Source organism: Symphalangus syndactylus, chromosome 17 (assembly GCF_028878055.3).
Source record: "Symphalangus syndactylus isolate Jambi chromosome 17, NHGRI_mSymSyn1-v2.1_pri, whole genome shotgun sequence".
Lineage (NCBI taxonomy): Eukaryota > Metazoa > Chordata > Mammalia > Primates > Hylobatidae > Symphalangus > Symphalangus syndactylus.
The window spans coordinates 23,494,035-23,515,089 of NC_072439.2; the positions used below are offsets into that span (position 1 = coordinate 23,494,035).

Consider the following 21,055-nt stretch of genomic DNA (forward strand, 5'->3'; position numbering starts at 1 on the left):
TCAGGGTCTCCAGCTCCCTCTACCTCTGCTGCTTCAGTGTCTGGGGCGCTCTGGCCCTGTCTCTCTTGATCCTGGCCTCAGGCTTCATGACTTCTGGCTTTCCCTACATCTTTGTATAACTGACTATGTCTGTCTTTTCCTGTCTGCCGCTTTCTCCTGTCTCCCTGTCTCTTTCTGCATCTCTCTCTCTTTCCATCCCTGCCTTTTCTTTCTCTCTCTTTCTGCCTCTGTCCCTTTCTTGCTCCCTGTTTGCTTTTTTTTCTTCTGAAACAGCATCTCGCTCTGTCGCCCGGGCACGAGTGCAGTAGCATGATCTCGGCTTGCTGCAACCTCTGCCTCCCAGGTTCAAATGATTCTCCTGCCTCAGCCTCCCAAGTAGCTGGGATTACAGGGATGCATCACCATGCTCGGCTAAGTTTTGTATTTTTAGTAGAGACGGGGTTTTGCCATGTTGGCCAGGCTGGTCTCGAACTCCTGACCTCAAGTGATCTACCCGCCTCAGCCTCCCAAAGTGCTAGGATTACAGGTATGAGCCACCGTGCCCGGCCACTCCGTTTGTTTCTGTCTCACAATCCCTGTCCCCTCCATCCTTCTCTGTCTCAGTCTCTACCTCCTGCCCCATCTCTCCATGCCTCCCTCCCCCACCGCACCAGCAGCCAGCCCCAGACCCTGGCTCCACCGGGCCCTCACTTGAGCGTCTCCCCGGACATCTGCAGGTTGTAGTTCCTCTCAGGCTCTGGAAGACTGTGGAAGTCCACAAGACATGGGTGCAGCCTCTTGTTGTCATCCCGAACCTGAAGAAAACCCAGGGTCAACTCCTGTGTTCCCCTTTCCTCCCCACTCCCCACATGCCCAGACTGTGACCCCTGACCTCCAACTCTAGTTCTGCCACCCTCAGTCCAAGGACCCCCTGGTGCCCTGTGGTCCCTCCCTCCTCTCCGCCGGTGAGCCGCTCTCCCTCCTGGCACCGCAAGTGTAGCCGGCCTCCCGCAGGCTGCAGGCAGCCCCTCACCGGGCCATAGGTCCAGCCCTGCTCGATGCGGGTTAGCGCCCAGAGCTCGTGGATGTTTTCCGCCAGCTTCTCCCGAATGCGCTCCAGATGGGGCGGCAGGACGATCTAGGGGCAGAGGGACGTTCTTGAGATCCCCAAGGTCCCTCTACCCTCCTCCATCATGACCCCTCTTCCCAAGGACACCTGTGAGCCTGAGAAGGCTCCTCCAGCACCTCCCTTCCCACTGTCCGGCAGCCCTGCTCCCCATCCCTCGCCTTGACTCCAGGGTTGACACTCAGATGGGTGAGGGCTAAGCATCCTCAGAATTAAGGAATTATCCAGGGCCAGCCGTGGTGGCTCACACCTGTAATCCCAGCACTTTGGGAGGCTAAGGGCCGGGGGTCGGGGGGCGGATTGCCTGAGCTCAGGAATTCAAGACCAGCCTAGGCAACATGGTGAAACCCCCTCTCTTCTAAAAATACAAAAAATTAGCCAGATGTGGTGGTGCACACCTGTAGTCCCAGTTACTTGGGAGGCTAAGGCAGGAGAATCACTTGAACTCTGGAGGCAGAGGTTGCAGCGAGTCAAGATTGTGCCACAGCACTTCAGCCTGGGCAACAGAGCAAAACTCTGTCTCCAAAAAAAAAAAAAAAAAAAAAAGAGAGAGAGAGAGAATTAAGGAATTATCTGGGATGGGTCTGTCTCCCCTGTGGACTGGGAGCTCCATGAGGGCAGGGCCTGGGGCTGCCCTAGTATCCACCAAGTCCCCAGCCCTATCCAGCCCAGAACCACACTCAGACCCAGAAGAGAGGCTCAGGAAATGTTTGCTGAATGAAAAGAATGGAGGAGTCTCCTTCCTTCTCTGTATGAGGATCATAGCGATACCTAATAAGGACTCAGTGAGATCATTAATGTAAATTACTAAATGTTACATAGTTAATATCGATGCCTGGCAGAGGTAAGAGCCTGGGCTAGACAGTAGCGGTGTTGGTTGGTGTTCCGAAGGCAAGAGGCGATGATGGTTTGGACTTGGGCGGGACATGGGGAGAAGGAAAGCGGGGTCGGGGGGATGTCTGGGAGGCCGAGTAGACAGCCTATGAGGCTGACAGGCTGGGGGATGGGGACAGACAGAGGCATCCAGGGTGAGGCCCAGGGCACTGGTCTGGGGACAGGGGGATGGTGAGGTCACCACTGCAGATGATATCACTGGTACTAATAATGAGTGACTGTCTTGAGTGCTTACTGTTGAATCAGGACTGGACTAAGCATCTTGCCTATATCCATTCATCTCACCTTCACAACAATGAACAATGCTATCAGATAGGTCCTTGTGTTATCCCCTTTTCCTCACGGAGGAGGAATCTGAGGCTCAGGGAGGGTAGGTCACATGCCCAAGATCACGTGACTGAAAACCAAACCCTTGCTGTCAGGCTTTTAAATGTAACCTATATTCCCTCCTATAGGGACATGCTTGGAGGGAAGGCAAAAACAGTCCTTTCTTTCTTCTTTTGAGATGGAGTCTTGCTCTGTCGCCCAGGCTAGAGTGCAGTGGTGCAATCTCGGCTCACTGAAACCTCCACCTCCCGAGTTCAAGTGATTCTCCTGCCTCAGCCTCCTGAGTAGCTGGGATTACAGGTGTCCGCCACCACGCCTGGCTCATTTTTGTATTTTCAGTAGAGATGGGGTTTCGCCATGTTGGCCAGGCTGGTCTTGAACTCCTGACTTCAGGTGATCTGCCCACCTCAGCCTTCCAAAGTGCTGAGATTACAGGCGTGAGCCACAACACCCAGCCTTTTTGTTTCTTTCTTTCTCTCTCTTTTTTTTTTTTTTTTTCAGGGTTTTGCTCTGTCACCCAGGATAGAGTGCAGTGGTACAATCATAACTCACTGCAGCCTCGCATCCCTGGGCTCAAGTGACCCTCCCATTTCAGCCTCCCAAGTAGCTGGGACTACAGTCGTGGACCACCACCTCAGTTAACTTTTAATTTTTAGTAGAGATGGGGTCTTGCTATGCTGCCTAGGCTGGTCTCAAACTCGTGGACTCAAGCGATCCTCCTGCCTCGGCCTCTCAAAGTTCTAGGATCACAGGTGTGAACCACCCTCTCTTTGTGGGGCAGTGGTGAGGACTCCCTGAGACTGCGATTCTGCCCTGACAGAATCCTTTGCTTCTCTGTGCTTGGTTCCTCCATCTGTTAAACAACGAGGTTCCCAGCTTCTAGGGCAGCTCCCCACTTCTCTCACTCCTTTTAAAAAATTGTCTAAATTTGTAAATATTAAAAATTTTTTTTCTGTAAATACAGGGTTTCACTATATTACCCAGACTAATCTCGAACATTTGGGCTCAAGTGCGAGGCCCCCACTTCAGCTTCCCAAAATGTTGGTTGTTTTTGTTTGTTTGTTTGTTTGTTTTGAGATGGAGTCTCACTCTGTTGCCCAGGCTGGAGTGTAGTGGCGCAATCTTGGCTCATTGCAACCTCTGCCTCCCGTGTTCAAGCAATTCTCCTGCCTCAGCCTCCCAAGTAGCTGGGATTACAGGCACCTGCCACCATGCTAATTTTTGTTTATTGTTTTGTTTTGTTTTGTTTTGAGATGGAGTTTCACTCTTGTTGCCCAAGCTGGAGTGCAATGGCGCCACCTCAGCTCACTGCAACCTCCACCTCCCAGGTTCAAGCGATTCTCCTCCCTCAGTCTCCCGAGTAGCTGGGATTACAGGTGCCCGCCACCATGCCCAGCTAACTTTTTGTATTTTTAGTAGAGACAGGGTTTCACTTTCACCTTGTTGGCCAGGCTGGTCTTTAACTCCTGACCTCAGGTGATCCACCCGGCTCGGCCTCCCAAAGTGCTGGGCTTACAGGCGTGAGCCACCACGCCTGGCCATCCACAGTGCTGGGATTACAGGCATGAATGATGGCACCCCGCCCCCTCTCTGACTCCTAAGAGACCCTGCCTCACCAGAAAACCTTTGCAGGGCAGGCAGTACCTGGACAGTGTCCACAGGGCAGGGCACGAAGTCGATGTGTGAGAGGCAGCGACTGGGGCCCACCAGGTGAGGCCCCCGGGGCCCCTCCCGTCGATACTCCTTGATGGGTTCAAGATGGAGTCGCTCTCGAGGGAGCACAGCCTCATGGCATGGGGCATAGCCAGGTGGGGGCAGGAACTTGAATTCACCATGGCGGCCACCAAGGAGGAACCGCACCCTGGGGAAGGACAATGGAGATCATTGAGGGGAGGTTATGGGGGACAGTCTGTGGTCAGTGGGGGACATGGAAGCAGTCCTGGGATCAATGGAAAGTTCTGGGGAGACCCAAGGTCACCGGGCAGTCATAGTGTCCTGGAGGTCATTTAGAAGTCATAAAAGAAAGTCTAGAGTCAAAGGAATATCATAAGGGAATTAAGAGCCAGGGAGTTGAGAGCAGGAGGGTCTGCGGTTAATCTAGAAGAGTTCAGATGACTGCAAGGTCATGGAACAGTCCTTCAGAGGAGACCCCAGGTCAACAGAGCATTCGGATTACATTGGAAGGTTTGGGGAGACCAAGAAGAAGGTCATTTGAGAAGTCACTGAGCATCTGTTACAATTATGAGATAAACATAACCACCACTGAATGGACATTCGGAGAGTTTGGGGTGATTGGGAAAGGACTGGATCATTGCAGGGGTCTTTGGAATAACTGGGGTTATCTGGGAGCAGGGTTACTGGGCAAGTCTGGGTCTATTGAAAGGTCATCAGGAGATGCTGGCATTATTAAGAGATTATTGAGAGAGTATGGTGTCATTGGAAGAGTCTGAAGTCATTGGGGGTTAAGGAGGGTCTGGAGTCATGAGATCATCAGATTCTGGAGTCACTGGGAAAGTCTGAGGTTGTTGGGAGGTCACCGGAAAAATCTTGGGTTGTTGAGAGACCACTAGGAGAGTCTGAGACCATTATCTCAGAGGTTACTGGAAGGACATGGGGTTAGGGAGAATCTGAGGTCATTGGAAAGAGTCTGGGGTCACGTGGAGGTCCCTGGGATCTTCAAGTAAGGGTTCTGGCCACTGGTCAGTCTTGATGGTAGGCTGCAGTGTCCTGGCCTCCTGGGAGGCCATGGAGTGACTGGGAAAGCTGTCTCAGGTCAGTCCTAGGTCTGAGGACTGGCTGTGGGGCGGGGGCAAGTTCTCACTTGACACCAGCCGAGAAGCTGACAACAGGGAAGAAGAGCCCATCCAGGTTGAAGGACTCAAAGACGCCCTGCACAGGGCAGCCGTTGATGCGGAAGGAGATGGACGGCACGCTGAGGTCCAGGCAGCAGCTGACCACGTCTTCAGGGGCCAGGAGGTGCTGCCCTGGGGAAGTCACCGGGCGTGCCACATGTCCTGCATCAGTCACCAGAGACGGGTCAGAGGTCACAGGTCCCACAGAACCAATGATACCAAGAGAAAAGGGACAGATATTGGAGGCTCATGTGGGGACTGCATCCTGGAAACCCTAATGGAAAGTGCTCCCTTGGATGCTCCCGTAGCTCTGAAATGAAGGGCAGAGGTCAGGGTTCCCCCGAAATTAGGATTCTGAGCTGTAGGGCCAGAGATTAAATCCTCCTGGGGGCCGGATGCAGTGGCTCACATCTGTAATCCCAGCACTTTGGAAGGCCAAGGCGGATGGATCACTTGAGGTCAGGAGACCAGCCTGGCCAATATGGTGAAACCTTGTCTCTACTAAAAATACAAAAATGAGCCAGGCGTGGTGGCGGGCACCTGTAATCCCAGCTACTCGGGAGGCTGAGGCAGGAGAATCACTTGAACCCTAGAGGCAGAGGTTGCAGTGAGCTGAGATCACGCTACTGTACTCCAGCCTAGGAGACAGAGTGAGACTCGGTTTCAAAATGAATAAACAAACAAACAAAATAAATAAATAAATAAATAAATTCTCCTGGGGTCAGAAGTCAAAGATCAGAGATCACAGTAATCTGAGTGGTCTTCTGGGATATTTAGGGTCAGAGGTCACACCTACTCTGGGATCGGAGTTCTGTAAGTAACGAGGATACAAGTCAGAGCCGGGAATCTGGAAGCTCTGGGGTTAGGGTCTTGGGAAATGAGGACTAAAAGGTCAAAAGTTGACCTTTTCTGGGAGTCAGGATCCTGAGAACCCCAAGGTGTATGGTCAGAGCCTTAGAATCGCTGGGGTCAATGGTCAGGGGTGAGGGTCCCCTGGAAGGGTTCAGGTACCTGTCCAGAGATGCAGTCCATCAAAGCCGTAGGAATAGAGGTCATCGCCGACCCCGTTGCCGCCCCAGCCCTCGCCGCCCCCAGGGTAGGGGCTGTAGCCCTCGGTGAGGGCCCAGCCCACCCGCAAGTGGGTGGCCTGAGCTGTCAGAAATGGAGTCACCTCGTCCACCATCACCTCAAAGTACCATTTGCTGTACTGCGTGGTGCCTTCCGCTCGGCCCACGAAGATGTTGGGGCGGATGCTGCAGGAGACATGCAACAGGAGAGGGGGATGAGGGAGAGGCAGAGAGGAGAGCCAAGTGGTGGGAAGCGGGAGACAGACAGACAGACATCCAAAGACAGAGAGAGAGAGATGGGAGAGAGACAGGGAGAAAGACATGGAGGAAGAATCGAGACAGAAACAGGCAAAGACAAAAAGAGAAAACAGAGAGAGAGAGAGAGAAAGAGAAACAGATAGAGGCAGAAATGGAGCCAGGAAGACAGAACAAGAGGAGTGGATGCCAAGGGAGAGTGGGGCCACAGTGGACATCTGTGAGGACTGGTTGTTAACCCTGGGGTGGGAGATTAAGGAAGGGACATCCACCTGGGTGTGGAGTCCCTAAGTCAGGGAGAGGGTTGAGAGGTTCTGAGTTCTGGGGTCAGATGTTAAGAGCCAGACCTGGTGACATAGTTGATGAGGTTTGTCTGCAGCAAAAGCTCACGGCCAGGCAGCAAGTTCTCAGTAATAAGATCTTGGTTGGAGCGTACAGCCACACCATTACACACACACAGGGAGCACAGCACGTCCAGGACCTGGAGGTCAAGGTCGGAGGTCAAGGTCAGAGTTCAAAGGGTGTGCAGGCACCAGGACAGGGTCTACGGAAGAACCCTGGGAGGGAGGGAAGCCAGGAGGAAAGGACAGCGCATCGGGATAAGACGTGGCAATTTTGAGAGGAGGTGGTGAAAGTGGAAGGTCAGGGATCAGAGAAAGGTTAGGGGTCAAAGAGGAAGATCTGGCAAGAGGCTGAGGGAGGGTCACATGGGTTGGGATAAGGTATCAGCAATGTAAGGAAGGATACTGGAGCAGTGAGGTAAGAGGTCAGAGGGCAGAGTGAAAGGACCAGTGAGAGACACAGGAATCAAGACGAAATTTTAAATCAGCAGGGGTTGCAAACTTGTGTCTCTAGGGGCCAAATGGAAAATGTATTAGGTTGGTGCAAAAGTAATTCTGGTTTTTGTCATTCCTTTTAATAGCAAAACTGCAATTACTTCTGCACCGACTGAATAAATGTGTGAAGTGGTTAGAAATAATGCAATAGGAACTTGTAGGGCTGTGGCAAACTACAGAGTATATATACACATATATATATACAGTCCACCTAGAGGCTGCAATATTTGAAAATTTTAAAAACATTTCAGCACCACCGGCGGGGCATGGTGGCTCACCCCTGTAATCCCAGCACTTTGGGAGGCCAAGGTGGGTGGATCACCTGAGCTCAGGAGTTCGAGACCAGCCTGGCCAACATGGTGAAACCCTGTCTCTACTAAAATTACAAAAATTAGCTGGGCATGTTGGCAGGCACCTGTAATCCCAGCTACTCAGGAGGCTGAGACAGGAGAATTGCTCGAATCTGGGAGGCAGAGGTTGCAGTGAGCCGAGATCATGCCACTGCACTTCCACTCTAGTCTGGGTAACAGAGCAAGACTCCATCTCAAAAAAAAAAAAAAAAAAAAAAAAAGGCCGGGTGCCGGTGGTTCACGCCTGTAATTCCAGCACTTCAAGAGGCTGAGGTGGGCGGATCACAAAGCCAAGAGATCGAGACCATCCTGGCCAACATTGTGAAACCCCGTCTCTACTAAAAAAAATACAAAAATTAGCTGGGTGTGGTGGCGTGTACCTGTAGTTCCAGCTACTCGGGAGGCTGAGGCAGGAGAATCGCTTGAACCCAGGAGGCGGAGGTTGCAGTGAGCCAAGATAGCGCTACTGCACTCCAGTCTGAGTGACAGTGTGAGACTCTGTCTCAAAAAAAAAAAAAAAAAAAAATTTGAGAGCTCTAACCAAGCACATCTGTGGCCCAGAATCAACTTAAGAGCCATTGCTTGAGACCCCTGTGTTGAGATGAAAGCCAGTGGGAGTGACGTACAGGTGAGAGATGAGATGGAGGAGGGAAGTGAGCAGAGTTCTGGGGCCCTGGGGAGAGGTCAGCATTCAGAGTTCAGGGGATGAGAGGTCAGTGGTGAGGGGCCGACCTTGTGGTTCCTCCCGTGCTTGTCCAGGAGGGAGATGACGGACTTGATGTGATTCTCCTGGATAATGTTCAGAACCTCCGGACTCTCAATGAGGACACAGTACAGGACCTCCAGGATGCCTGCCAGGGTGCCCAGAATGAGAAGTGAAGCAGCCATGGCTATCCCCTCCCACAAGCCTCTGTCCCACTCCCCCGGGTTCTCCTACCAGACGAGGCCTCCAGCCGATCCAGCTTGCTGACCAGCCAGTCCAAGTTTGTGGAGAAGAGGGCACAGTTGCTACGATTGCCACGGATCAGAGAAGCTGAGGGGGGAAGAGGTGTCAGATCCAATAGGACTGGGGATCTGGGGTGTTCTTGGGGGAGTCAGGACTGGGACCCCTACCTAGGAGTTCATAGAGAAGATTCACAATCTCTTTCCAGGACTCGGCTGCCTCCTCCCCTGCAAATTCGGCAAAGTGGGCAGCGGTGGTGTAGACATTTAGGCGGTCAATGCAATTCAGGACCAGGGAGAGCATCCCCTAGGATGAGGAAAATAAGAGGGGTCACAATAGGAGACCCAGGCCCTCCCTTCCTTGTCTTTCTTGGATTCACTAATTCATATTCCTTCAACAACTAGTGATGGTGTGTTCCCAGATCTAAACCAGCCCTTTTGGTTTCATATTCCCAATCAGTCCCATTGCTCTCCTCTCCTCCTCGGCTCCCCATATCTGTTCTTGTCCTCTCTGACTGATTCAGTCCATGATAATTCAGTCCTTATTAACACCAGAACTGAGTTTATACTTCCCCTTCCTGCACTTTTCTCTCCATTCTACTCATTTCCAGGAACCCCACTCCTGGTCCTAATTGGCACAGTTCACTCTCCACACCAACCATCAGAAAGATTTTTCTCACCTTATCTTTTCTTTTTTTTTTTTTACATTTTAATATTTTTTTCTTATTTTATTGTGAATCATAATATACATACAGAAAAGTACATAAAACATATACAATCAATTCTCATTATTCGTAGTTATGTTCTATAAAGTCATTATGAACACTGAATTATCAAATACTGAACCACTGCTTCTAGGGGAAATACAGGGAGTCCCTATGAGTCTGTGACAGTATTTTCATCAACCACTTATTACATAACCTTGTTTTTTATGTTCCTGTTTAAAGACAGTTATTTAATATATATTGTTGAGTCATTAACATTAAATTCACAGCCAATAGTACTATAACTCATGCCTTAATTAAACTTATCTAACACATATTTTCTCAGTAAGGCACATCATAGCTTTCTTGCACTTAGGAAAGCTAGACAGCACTTCAGCACTACACTTGGGAAACATTATAAACAGTGAAATCAACAAAAAGGACAAAACTGTCTGGGTGCAGTGGCTCATGCCTGTAATTCCAGCCTTTTGGGAGGCAGAGGTGGGCGGATCACCTGAGGTCAGGAGTTTGAGACGAGCCTGGCCAACATGGCGAAACCCCACCTCTACTAAAAATACAAAAGTTAGCCAGGCATGGTGGCTGACACCTGTAGTCTCAGCTACTTGGGAGGCTGAGGCAGGAGAATCATTTGAACCCTGGAGGTGGAGGTTGCAGTGAGCCAAGATCACACCACTGCACTCCAGCCTGGGTGACACAGAGAGACTCTGTCTCAAAAAACAAGACAAAACAAAACAATTGTTGTATCTGCATCCTGGGGCCCAGATCAGTAGTGAGAGGAGCAGTGCCTCCAAGTGGAGAGCACAACCAAAGTGGCATCACACTGACCGGCTCTGCCACTAACTAGCTGTGACTGAAGAGGACCGAAACCTCCTGTGGCTCCCAAAGCCAAAGTCCTCCCAAGGCCTGGCCCTCGTCACCTCTCTGCCCTCATCTCCTCCCACTACCCCACCCAAGCCTCCCTGCTCCAATCACCACCTGACTGTTTCTGGAACGTGCCAAACACCCGCCCATCTCATGGCCTTTGCACATGGCTTCCTCTCTTCCTCCAGGTCACCCTGCCTGACGGCTCTGTCTTAAACTGCAAAACCCCAACACTCAGGCCGGGCGCTGTGGCTCACGCCTGTAATCCCAGCACTTTGGGAGGCCGAGGCGGGCGGATCACGAGGTCAGGAGATCGAGACCATCCTGGCTAACATGGTGAAACCCCGTCTCTACTAAAAATACAAAAAATTAGCCGGGCGAGGTGGCGGGCGCCTGTAGTCCCAGCTACTCGGGAGTCTGAGGCAGGAGAATGGCGTGAATCCGGGAGGTGGAGCTTGCAGTGAGCCGAGATCGTGCCACTGCACTCCAGCCTGGGCGACAGAGCCAGACTCCGTCTCAAAAAAAAAAAAAAAAAAAAAAAAAAAAAAACCCCAACACTCCCTACCCCTTACCTGCTGAATTTTTCTCTTTAACAGCTATTACCATCTAATATGCCATACAATTTACTTATTTATTTTATTGATCTCCTGTCTCTCGTGCCGTGTCAACTCCATAAGGACAGAGATTTTTTTCTGTTTTGTTCACAGTTGGCCTCCCCTCCCTAATGCCCAAAGATCTATTTCTGGCCCGGCACCTCCCATACCCCACCCTGGTTCTGTCCGCCCACCCTGCAGACCCCGGGCCAGCAGACCCCGCCCGCTGAGTCGGCAGCCCTACCTCTGACCTCTGGCCCCACCCCTGGCCTCACCTCTCCGGGCCTCACCCTATCCCTGAGCTTCACACAGGCCCCGCCCCTCAGTTCTTTTGTTCCATCCTGCTCTCCAGGCCCTGCCCCCTGCTCGGCCATACGCCCTGCCCTTTCCCATAGGTCCTGCTCACCAATGCAGCAGGCCCCGCCCCCTTGTGTTCTCACTGGCTGGGGTTCCTGTCCGGCTCCTCCTCCTGCCCCGCCCCCTTCTCAGACCCTACTTCCCCAGGTCCCTCAGGCCCTGCCCCGCCCAGCGCCCTGGCCCCGCCCCTCAGTGGTCCCGCCCCCTGGGCCCACAGGCCCCGCTCCGCCCTCGCCGCGTCCTCACCTCCTCCTGGAAGAGGCTCTGGCGGTTGCGCAGGCTTCGCAGCTTGCTCTGCTTCTCCTCGTGCTGCAAGTCCTCGGAGGGCGGCTCGAAGTAGATGATGAGGTCCTGCAGGCTCAGGATGACGCCCTCGATGGGCAGCGCCGTGCCAGCCGGCGGCCCCGAGCCCCGTGGCTTCCCGCTGAAGCTGTCCAGGCTCCTACAGGGACCTCGCAGCTGTCAGCCAGGGCCGGGAGCGCTAACTGCCGCAACCTCACTCCCGCAAGACTCCCCCAGACCCACCCGTTTTACAGAGGGGGAGACTGAGACGCAGAGAGGGAAAGGCATTTGTCCGAGGTCACACAATGGCCAAGGGCAGAGCTGGGACTGGGACTCGCTCCTGTGTAGGTACAGGGGGGTCCCGGAATTCAGGGATGGAGAGGTCCAGGGTCCAGGCTCTGGGTGTCTGGGATGTAAAAGTTGGGTGATGATCAGGAATGTGATCATGGTTGTCAAGGTCAGATTAGGGGTCAAGTGTACAGAGGTCAGGAGTTTAGAGGTTAGGGGTCATGTGTATATTATTGTTATTATTTTTTGAGAAGGGTCTCGCTCTGTCATTGAAGCTGGAGTATAGTGGCTCACTGCAGCCTCTGCCCCCTTGGCTCAAGCAATCCTCCCTCCTCAGCCTCCCATGCAGCTGGGACTACAGGGACGTGCCACCACACCTGGCCAATATTTTGTAATTTTTTTATAGAGACAGGGTTTCACTATGTTGCTCAGGCTGGTCTCAAACTCCTGGGCTCAAGCGATCTGCCAGCCTCAGCCTCTCAAAGTGCTAGGATTACAGGCATGAGCCACTGTGCCCAGCCTAATTTTTTTTTTTTTTGGTAGAGGCAGGGTCTCCCTATGCTGCCCAGGCTGGTCTCAAGCTCCTGGGCTCAAGCAATCCTCTTGCCTTGCCCTCCCAAAGTCTTGGGATTACAGGTGTGAGCCACTGCACTTGGCCCATGTATATGTTAGACAAGGGTGTGGGCAACAGAGGTAGAGATGAAAGAGGCCAGGTGCATGGATGCCCGGAGCATGGGAGAGCACAGGAGTCACCCCAGCAGGGAGGGCAGGTCGCTCACTTGATGAACTGGTTGTATAGGCCATTGGTGCTGTGGATCATGCGGGCGGCCTGGGACTCCTCCTGCTGGCAGCGGGTCAGCGACAGTGCGTCGTCCATGTGGCCCTCCTGGTGCAGCATGGCCTAGGAGTGGGAAGACAGAGGTCTGGAGTGGGCCCAGCCACCCAGGGCCATGCCCCCAAGACCTCTGTCCAGACTTGAGTTCTGCACTTGCCCCCTCCTCCCTGCTCTGCAGAATCTCACTGCAAATTCCTCCTCATTTTTCTGTCCCCGGTCATCTGTCTCCTCCATGTCTTTGATTCTCTCTCTCCTCTCTGTCTCTCTCTGCCTCTGTTTTTAGTTTTGTCTGTCTTTGTCTCTCTATCTCTCTCACCTCTGTCCCTGCCTCTCCCTCTCTCTCTATCCCTATCTCCTTCCTGTCTCTGTCTCCAGGCCAGACCCTTTCCACCTGTACCTATTGCTGACTTAACATTCCCCCTGACCAGAAAGCTCTAACAACCCCCAAATTGAACCTGTCCCAGACAGAATGCCGGACCACCTTTCCACAAGGTGAGAACATCACGGCTGCCAGCTTCACCCCGAGCTGACCTCCCCAGAACTCATCCGGTCTGCGGCTGTAAATACCATCCACCTGCTGATGATGCTCACGTGTCCCCACTTTGGACGTGGCCGAGGCCCCGTCTCTACGCTTTTGGCTCACATATTCAACGACAGGCCTGTTTTTGCAAACGGGTGCCTCCCCAAGGCTTCCTACTTGTGCATTCAGCAAGGCTGTAGTAAGTGGTTCTGGTCTAGGCACTGGCAGTAAAGCCTTAGATCCCTGTCTTTCTGAGCCAACACTGACTGTCCCCTAACTTGGTTGATGGCACTGATACAAGAGGTAGAAAGAAATTATTTAGGCAGAGAGTAAGGGCAACAGAGTCCTCGGCAGAGTTTCCTTTCTAACGGAATGCAGCCCCCAAAATCATTTCTTTTCTAACAAAGAGCAGCCTGACAAACCTGGGGTGATACTCCAGACAATGAGGCTATTTCAGCACTTCCATCCTTCCAGTTGCTTGGGGCAAAAATCATGGCATTATCCTCAACCCCTCCCCCTCTCTCACCCCACAGCCAATCTGCCAGCAAATCCTATTGGCTCTACCCTCAGAACCCCACCAGAATCTACGACTTTTCCCAACTCCACAGTCCCCATTCTGGTCCTGTCCACTGTCATCTCCCATTTGTAACATCATGGCAGTCTCTTCTCTGGTCTCCCTGCTCTGGCTCTGTCCCCCGACTGTAGTCTGTTCCCAGAGACAGCCTAAGAATTCTGTGATCTTCTATCAGGTCACCTCTCTACCCTGCTAAAATTCTCCCATGAGCCCATCTCAGGATAAAAACTAGAACCTGGCCAGGAGCAGTGGCTCACACTTTAATCTCAGCACTTTGGGAGGCTGAGGCAGGAGGATCATTTGAACCCCAGGAGTTTGAGACCAGCCTGTGTAATATAGTGAGACCTCGTCTCTACAAGAAACAAACAATAATAGACCTCTCCCATGGCCCACAAGGCCTCACACGAGCCGTTCCCATCCCCTCTTCCCTCATCAACCACTACTCACCCGTCGCTCACCCTGCTCCAGCCACACTATGGCTTCTTTCTGCTACTGCAACAAGTCAAGCTCATGTTAACCTCAGGACCTTTGCACATGCTGTTCCCTCTGCCAAAAATAGTTTTCCCACTCCTTAATTGTAAAACTATGTACTTCGCTAAAGGCAGTTTGTTCACGATTTCTGAGCACTGGGAGGGCAGGGAACAGGTCGGTACAGCTCATCTACTTTCACACAACCAGAACAACTTGGGAACTCAGTAATTGTTTGTTGAACGTTATTCTCAGTCGGTCATTATCCATCTTTTTCTCACTCTGTCTCTGTTTTTTTTGTTTTTGTTTTGTTTTTGCTTTTCTGAGATGGAGTTTCACTCTTGTCAGCCAGGCCGGACGGAGTGCAATGGCACGATCTTGGCTCACTCCCAACCTCCACCTCCCAGGTTCAAGCAATTCTTCTGCCTCAGCCTCCTGAGTAGCTAGGATTACAGGCAGCTGCCACCACGCCTGGCTAATTTTTGTATTTTTAGTAGAGACAGGGTTTCACCATGTTGGCCAGGCTGGTCTCAAACTCCTGACCTTAGGTGATCCACCCGCCTGGGCCTCCCAAAGTGCTAGGATTACAGGTGTGAACCACCACGCCCGGCCGTGTCTCTGTTTCTCTGTCTCTATCTTTCTCTATTTCTCTGTTTCCATGCCTCTTTATCTCTGCCTTTCCCTGTCTCTGTCTATAGATTTCTGTTCTCCCTCTCTCTCTCTCTCTCCATGTAGATATATCCCTTTGTCTTTTTTGCTGTTTCTCTCAGTCTCAGTTTCTCTCCCAGTTTGTCTTTCTCTCAGTCTCATCCTCAAACTCCCAAAGTCTCAAGCACCACCCCTCAGCACCCTCCCTGCACCCCACCTCACTCTGTCACCCAGGCTGGAGTGCAGTGGCATGATCACAGCTCACTGCAGCCTTGACCTCCTGGGCTCAAGCAATTCTACCACCTCAGCCTCCTGAGTAGCTGGGATTAGACCCACCTTCTTCTTGAGCACGCCGAGCCGCAGGGCCTTGGGGTCTGGAGCAGCATAGGTGAGCCACAGTCCTGAGGCCACGTGCTGCACAAAGCACAGTGACTCCCCGTACTTGATCTCAGGGGGGCCCATGCCCTCCACATCCCGCTTGGGGGCCATATCCAGCTTCTCCTGCAGGGGCAGGGGACATAGGTCAGCCTCCTGTGCCTGTGTGTTTAGCAGGGGAGCCCCCCTGAGGGACTGCAGAGTGCAGGCTGGGCTGGGACTGGGGGCTCCAGGTGAGGGAGGGCGCCACAAACCCCACTGACCTTGGAGATGCGGAAGCAGAAGGAGGTAGCCTTGGTGTGGGCCTTGCTGGCGTCAACCACCACCAGGCCCTGGTCCTCGGTGAGCGCCAGGTACCGCCCGGTGGTGACATGCCGGACTCGGAGTGGCTGGCCCCAGCGCAGGTGGCTCCCACTCCAGCTGTGGAGGGTGAGGGCCAGAGGAGTCAGAGGACCCCCCAGTTCTCCCATGGACATTACAGTCTTTTCTTCTTTTTCTTTTTTTTACAGAAACCAGGTCTTGCTATGTCGCCCAAGCTGATCTCGAACTCCAGGGCTCAAGCAGTCCTCCCGCCTCGGCCTCCCAAAGTGCTGGGATTACAGGCATGAGCCACTGCACCCAGCCTGGACACTATAGTCTTGGTCCAAACCACCTCAAGCCCCGAACCCTCTTCCAGTGTTCCTCGAACCTTTCATAGGGCCCCTAAATCTTAATTAGGACCCCTAGTCCTCCCTTAGGAACCCCAATCCTCTCTCAGGCCCTCACAGCTTCCTCAGGGCTTCCCAAATGTCTCCAGTACTCTCATTTTTCCAGACCCCTAAATTCCCCCATCATTTTACTCAGGGCCCCTAATCTCTCCCTCGAAAACCCCCCAAACCTCCTTTTCCCACAGGACTCCAGAGAGACTTCATTTTTTGTTTTTGTTTTGCTTGTTGTTTTTTGTTTTGTTTTGTTTTGTTTTTAAGGCAGGGCCTCACTCTGTTGCCCAGGCTGGAGTGCAGTGGCACGATCTCACCTCACTGCAACCTCTACCTCCCAGGCTCAAGTGATTCTCCTGCCTCAGCCTCCCAAGAAGCTGGGACTACAGGTGCATGCCACTACCGCCTGGCTAATTTTGTATTTTTAGTGGAGACAGGGTTTCACCATGTTGGCCAGGCTGGTCTTGAACTCCTGACCTCAAATGATCCACCCGCCTTGGCTTCCCAAAGTGCTGGGATTACAGGTGTCAGCCACCACACCTGGCCTTTGTTTTTGTATTTTTTTGAGATAGAGTCTCGCTCTGTCGCCCAGGCCGGAATGCAATGGTGCAGTCTCAGTTCATTGCAACCGCCACCTCCTGGGTTCAAGGGATTCTCCTGCCTGAGCCTCTCCAGTAGCAAGGATTACAGGTGCCCACCACCACACCAAGCTAATTTTTGTATTTTTAGTAGAGACAGCGTTTCACCACGTTAGCCAGCCTGGTCTGGAACTCCTGACCTCAAGTGATCCACCTGCCTCGGCCTCCCAAAGTGCTGACATTACAGGCGTGAGCCACCGCGCTTGGCCTCTTTTTGTTTTAGTTTTGTTTGTTTTTTTGAGACAGGATCTTGCTGTGTCACCCAGGCTGGAGTACAGTGGCAGGATCTCAGCTCACTGCAGCCTTGACCCCCTGGGCTCAAGTGATCCTCCCACCTCAGCCCCACAAAGTAGCTGAGACTAAAGGCGCACACCACCACACCCTGCTAATTCTTTATATTTTTGCAGAGACGGGGGTCTCATGATGTTGCCCAGGCTGGTTTTGAACTTCTGGCCTCCAGTGATCCTCTCGCCTCAGCCTCCCCAAAGTGCCGGGACTACAGGCATGAAGTCACCACACCTGGCGGAGATTTTCATCTCTCTCTCAGGCTGCTCTGATTTTCCCTCAAGACCCTTCAGTCTCTATCAGATCTTCCCTCAAGACCTTTTCTCTCCTCCCAGGCTGCCAGATGACCCCAGCCTCTCCCTGGCCTCTCCCCACCTTCCCCGCCCTACCTGATTCTTAGTGGCTCCAGCCTCCAGAGGGAGCGGGCGTGGGTGCACACAGCTCCCCCCTCATAGTAGACAAGTCTGGGGACACAGGAGAGAGTGAAGTCAAGGGTTCAGTTCCCCGGAATCTGGTCCCTAATCCTACTCATAGGGTCCCAGCCCTCCACATCCACCCCTAGACCCCAGGCCCTCTTGTCCACAGCCCAGACCTGCGCTGGTCATCACTGTCAGCAGGGGAAATGGTCAGACACTCATCCATATGTCCATGAAAGAGGCGGAGGACGTGACCTCCCGTCACGAAGCCTGGAGAGGAGCAAGGGAAGGTGGTCAATGGGAGACTGGAGCCCCAGGAAGACCCAAGAGCCAAGATGAAGTCAGGGGCCCTGCTCCTCCCCTGGGGGAACCTGAGGGCTGAGTTTGGGGTTTTGCAGTTGGAGGTCCGAGTTTCAGGGTATTTTCAGGCCAAGGTTGAGGCCTGAAGTGGGGATATGAGACTTGGGGTCTGAAGCTGGGCACCTAATTTGGGGGGCCTGGGTCTGAAGAGCTGAGGCTGGGGGAATTGTTAGTCTGTGATTTAAGGTTCTGAGTTTGGACTTTTGAGGTTGGGGTCAGAGTGTGTGTGTGGTCAAAGGTGGAGGTCTAATGTTCACTGGTGTTGGGGTCTGAGTTCTAGGGTTGAAGTTTGGCCCCTGGGTTTAGAAGGGTGATGGTTGGGTCTAAGGCTGGGTTCTGGAGTTAGGGCCTGAATTTTGAGGGTTTTTTGTTTCATTTTGTTTAGTTTTGTTTTTAAGACAGTTTTACTCTGTTGCCCAGGCTGCAGTGCAGTGGCGCAATCTTGGCTCACTGCAACCTCTGCCTCCCAGGGTCAAGCACTTCTCCTGCCTCAGCCTCCCAAGTAGCTGGGACTACAGCCACCCGCTACCATGCCCAGCCAATTTTTGTATTTTTAGTAGAGATGGGGTTTTGCCATATTGGCCCAGGCTGGTCTCGAACTCCTGATCTCAAGTGATCCACCCGCCTCGGCCCCTCAAAGTGCTGTGATTACAGGCATGAGCCACCGCGCTCAGTCTTTAGTATTGATTTTGGAGGCCAGAAGCTGGAAAGTGAAGTTAGGGATCTGAGGTTACAATCTAAGATTTGGAAGTCTGAGCTTTGGGGTATGACGTAGGAGTGATCTGAGCTTTGTAGTTAGAAGCTGATGGGTCTGAGTTTCAGGGTCTGTGTCTGAGGGTCAAAAACTATCTGTGGTTTGAGTCCCAGTGTGAGTCTGGTTTAGGACTCTGAAGTCTGGGGTATGCGACTTGGGGTCAAAGTATTGGGCCATGCCTGCAGTCTTAGCATGGGAATCTGAATTGGGAGTTTGCTTTGGTGGATTTTGGTTTTTGAGATTTGAAATTGAAGTTTGGAAGTCTGAGGTTGGAGGGCTGAAGATTGGAGTCTTGGTTTAGGGATCTGAGATTTTAATTTGGGGGTCTGGGTTTGAGGGGCTGAGATCATAGTCTATGCTTATTGTCCAAGGAGTTTTTTTTTTTTTTTTTTTGAGACAGAGTCTGGCTCTGTCACCCAGGCTCCTCCCCCACCCGGGTTCAAGCAATTCTCCTGCCTCACCCTCCTGAGTAGGTGGGATTACAGGCACATACCACCACACTCAGCTAATTTTTGTGTTTTTAATAAAGATGGGGTTTTGCCGTGTTGGCCAGGCTGGTCTCAGACTCCTGAACTCAGGTGATCCACCTGCCTCAGCCTCCCAAAGTGCTGAGATTACAGGTGTGAGCCACCATGGCCAGCCACAAGCTTTAAACTTGATGTTTTAAGATTTGAATCTGAGTTTAGTAGCCTTGGGGGCTAATACTTTAGGGTCTAAGTTTGGGAGCCTGATATTTAGTTTGGGGTTTGGGGGGGTCTGAGCTCTGGGGGTCTGGATTTGGGGTCAGTTGGAGATCTAAGTGAGAGAGCCATAATTTGGAGATCTAGGTTTGAGGTCTGAGGTTCCAAGGCTCCATTTGGGTATGCCTGAAGGGCAACATTAAGGGTCTGCTTTTGGGGGGGGTCTCTGTTTAGGGGGAGGTCTGGGGCTCTCACCCTCTTCACAGCGGGAGCAGATGGGGTTCATGTTCCACAGTGTCTGCATGAAGGAAGCGTCAACCTGGAGCTCCCCACTGGCAGTGGACAGGTGCTGGGGGCCACCAGGATGCAGCAGTCAGAGGCGATGGCAGGGGTGGGCGAGAGTCCCAGCGTAAGAGGCCAGAAATCAAGGGTGGTCACCCAGAAACCGGCAGATGGGAGACAGAGTCATCAGAGATCACAGATCAGGAAATGATCAAGTCGGGCAATGGGAGGTCAGAAATCAGAAAACTGGATGTCAGGGGTCAGGAAACGGGAAATCGGGAGTCAGGACCTTGGGAGTGGGAGATCAGCCAGGCAAACCCATGGTGAGAAGATGGGGGACCATCCCATGCGCCCCCAGACCTGGGAGCAGGAGGAACCGCAATGGCTCACCAGGTAGCGCTCGGAGGAGACACTGACAAGGATGATGTCATCCCCAACACGGACCTTTTCTCCTTCAGACCTCTGCTTGGAGGCTGGGTGCATGGTCCACCAGCAAGCCTCTCCTATGGGTGGGGATGGAATGGGGGTGGCTGTCAGGTGATGGCTTCCCAGAATGCTCTTCCCCAGGGCTCTCCCTCCACCAAGCCTCCCAGGCCCTTGACCCACAACTCTCGTATCACTGCCACCAACTCTCTGCCTAACAGTTCCCCGTTCCTGACTTCAGACTCTCTGCCTAGCACTCCCCAATGTGTGTTTAAGTCTCCCTGTCCGGACTGTGTCACAGACTCTCTGCTACGAAGCCCCCATTCATGTCCCCAGGGTAGTCTCATGCTTGCCTCTGCGTTCTGCAGAACTTCTACCCCCTGAATCCCTGCTGCAGGGCCCCTTCACACCCCCATCCCCTCCAGCCACTGCACCTGTTGCGTCCTCCTGCAGTCCCACATCGAAGGCCAGCTTGTCAGTCATGGACCGGGAGGTGGTGAGGCAGCTCAGATACTAGGGTTGTAGAGGGAGGTCAGCCTTCTAGCAGGCCCCACATGCCCTGGCCCCTGCCCACGCCCACCGAGGTTGCACTCACCATGCGGCTGTGTGCGTGCCGGAGCAGGATGGCATGGCCATACAGGAGCGTCCTGTGTCCCCCGCCCTGGGATGACTGCAGGGGGAGGGAGGGAACAGAATAAGCACAGATCCCCGGACTCTCCAGATCCCCAAGAGGTCTGGCCTAGTCACAGGTGACAAGATGCTCCCTGCAAAATACCATGCTCAGGCCTAGAGGTAAAACAGCCTCAGCTCAGACTCCCACAGGACTCTGCCTCAGTTTCCCCATTCACGGAAGCAGGGACTATGTCTCTGAGATGCCTATGGATGGAGCATTTTACATTCCCCAAAGCCCACTCTGTCCTCTCTGCTGCCTTCACCTTGGCTGGAAATCACTCAGGAGAACGAACCCGTCTTCTAGTTTCCTGGGGACCCTGAGGACGGCCCCAAGATCTCGTGTTCCGTGGACTCTGGCCCCTCTGCTCTGACCTCCCCCATCATGCTGCGCTGCAGCCCGTGTGCTCCGGGACACGCCTAGCAGTTGTTCCATAGGTGAACATCACCCGCAGTGGTAAGACAGCCGCCCCTCCCCAGCACAAGGTCCCCAACCCGGACCTTGGGGCAGACATCTGACTGCTCGATGTCACCATGCCTCCCATCATGGCTGTTACATGCCCATGCTCCGAGGGCGCCATGGGGGCACCATGTGATGGGGCCAGGTGATCACATGGTGGACCCGCTCCTGGACCAGAGGGACTCACACTTGGGATGGGGGAGGTGGGGGAGAGGGAGGTCCCATGCGGAGAGGAG

At 53.0% G+C, this 21,055-nt stretch overlaps 1 protein-coding gene across 3 annotated transcripts in view; it reads right to left on the reverse strand.

The window, feature by feature from the left end:
• RYR1 (ryanodine receptor 1) overlaps positions 1-21,055 on the reverse strand; it is a 157,700-nt gene that overhangs the window by 127,200 nt on the left and 9,445 nt on the right. For all 3 annotated transcript variants that reach the window (XM_063621117.1, XM_063621118.1, XM_055250597.2), the window contains 19 exons: positions 20,286-20,360; positions 20,125-20,203; positions 19,658-19,770; positions 19,241-19,334; positions 17,368-17,461; positions 17,165-17,239; positions 15,418-15,574; positions 15,116-15,280; positions 12,514-12,635; positions 11,411-11,606; positions 8,800-8,935; positions 8,624-8,719; positions 8,419-8,537; positions 6,848-6,981; positions 6,190-6,431; positions 5,148-5,340; positions 3,971-4,187; positions 1,013-1,117; positions 691-794 (listed from right to left, as the gene is read on the reverse strand). In XM_063621117.1, coding sequence (XP_063477187.1) covers positions 691-794; positions 1,013-1,117; positions 3,971-4,187; positions 5,148-5,340; positions 6,190-6,431; positions 6,848-6,981; positions 8,419-8,537; positions 8,624-8,719; positions 8,800-8,935; positions 11,411-11,606; positions 12,514-12,635; positions 15,116-15,280; positions 15,418-15,574; positions 17,165-17,239; positions 17,368-17,461; positions 19,241-19,334; positions 19,658-19,770; positions 20,125-20,203; positions 20,286-20,360 — 2,516 coding nt within the window. The remainder of the gene's footprint in view (positions 1-690; positions 795-1,012; positions 1,118-3,970; positions 4,188-5,147; positions 5,341-6,189; positions 6,432-6,847; positions 6,982-8,418; positions 8,538-8,623; positions 8,720-8,799; positions 8,936-11,410; positions 11,607-12,513; positions 12,636-15,115; positions 15,281-15,417; positions 15,575-17,164; positions 17,240-17,367; positions 17,462-19,240; positions 19,335-19,657; positions 19,771-20,124; positions 20,204-20,285; positions 20,361-21,055) is intronic.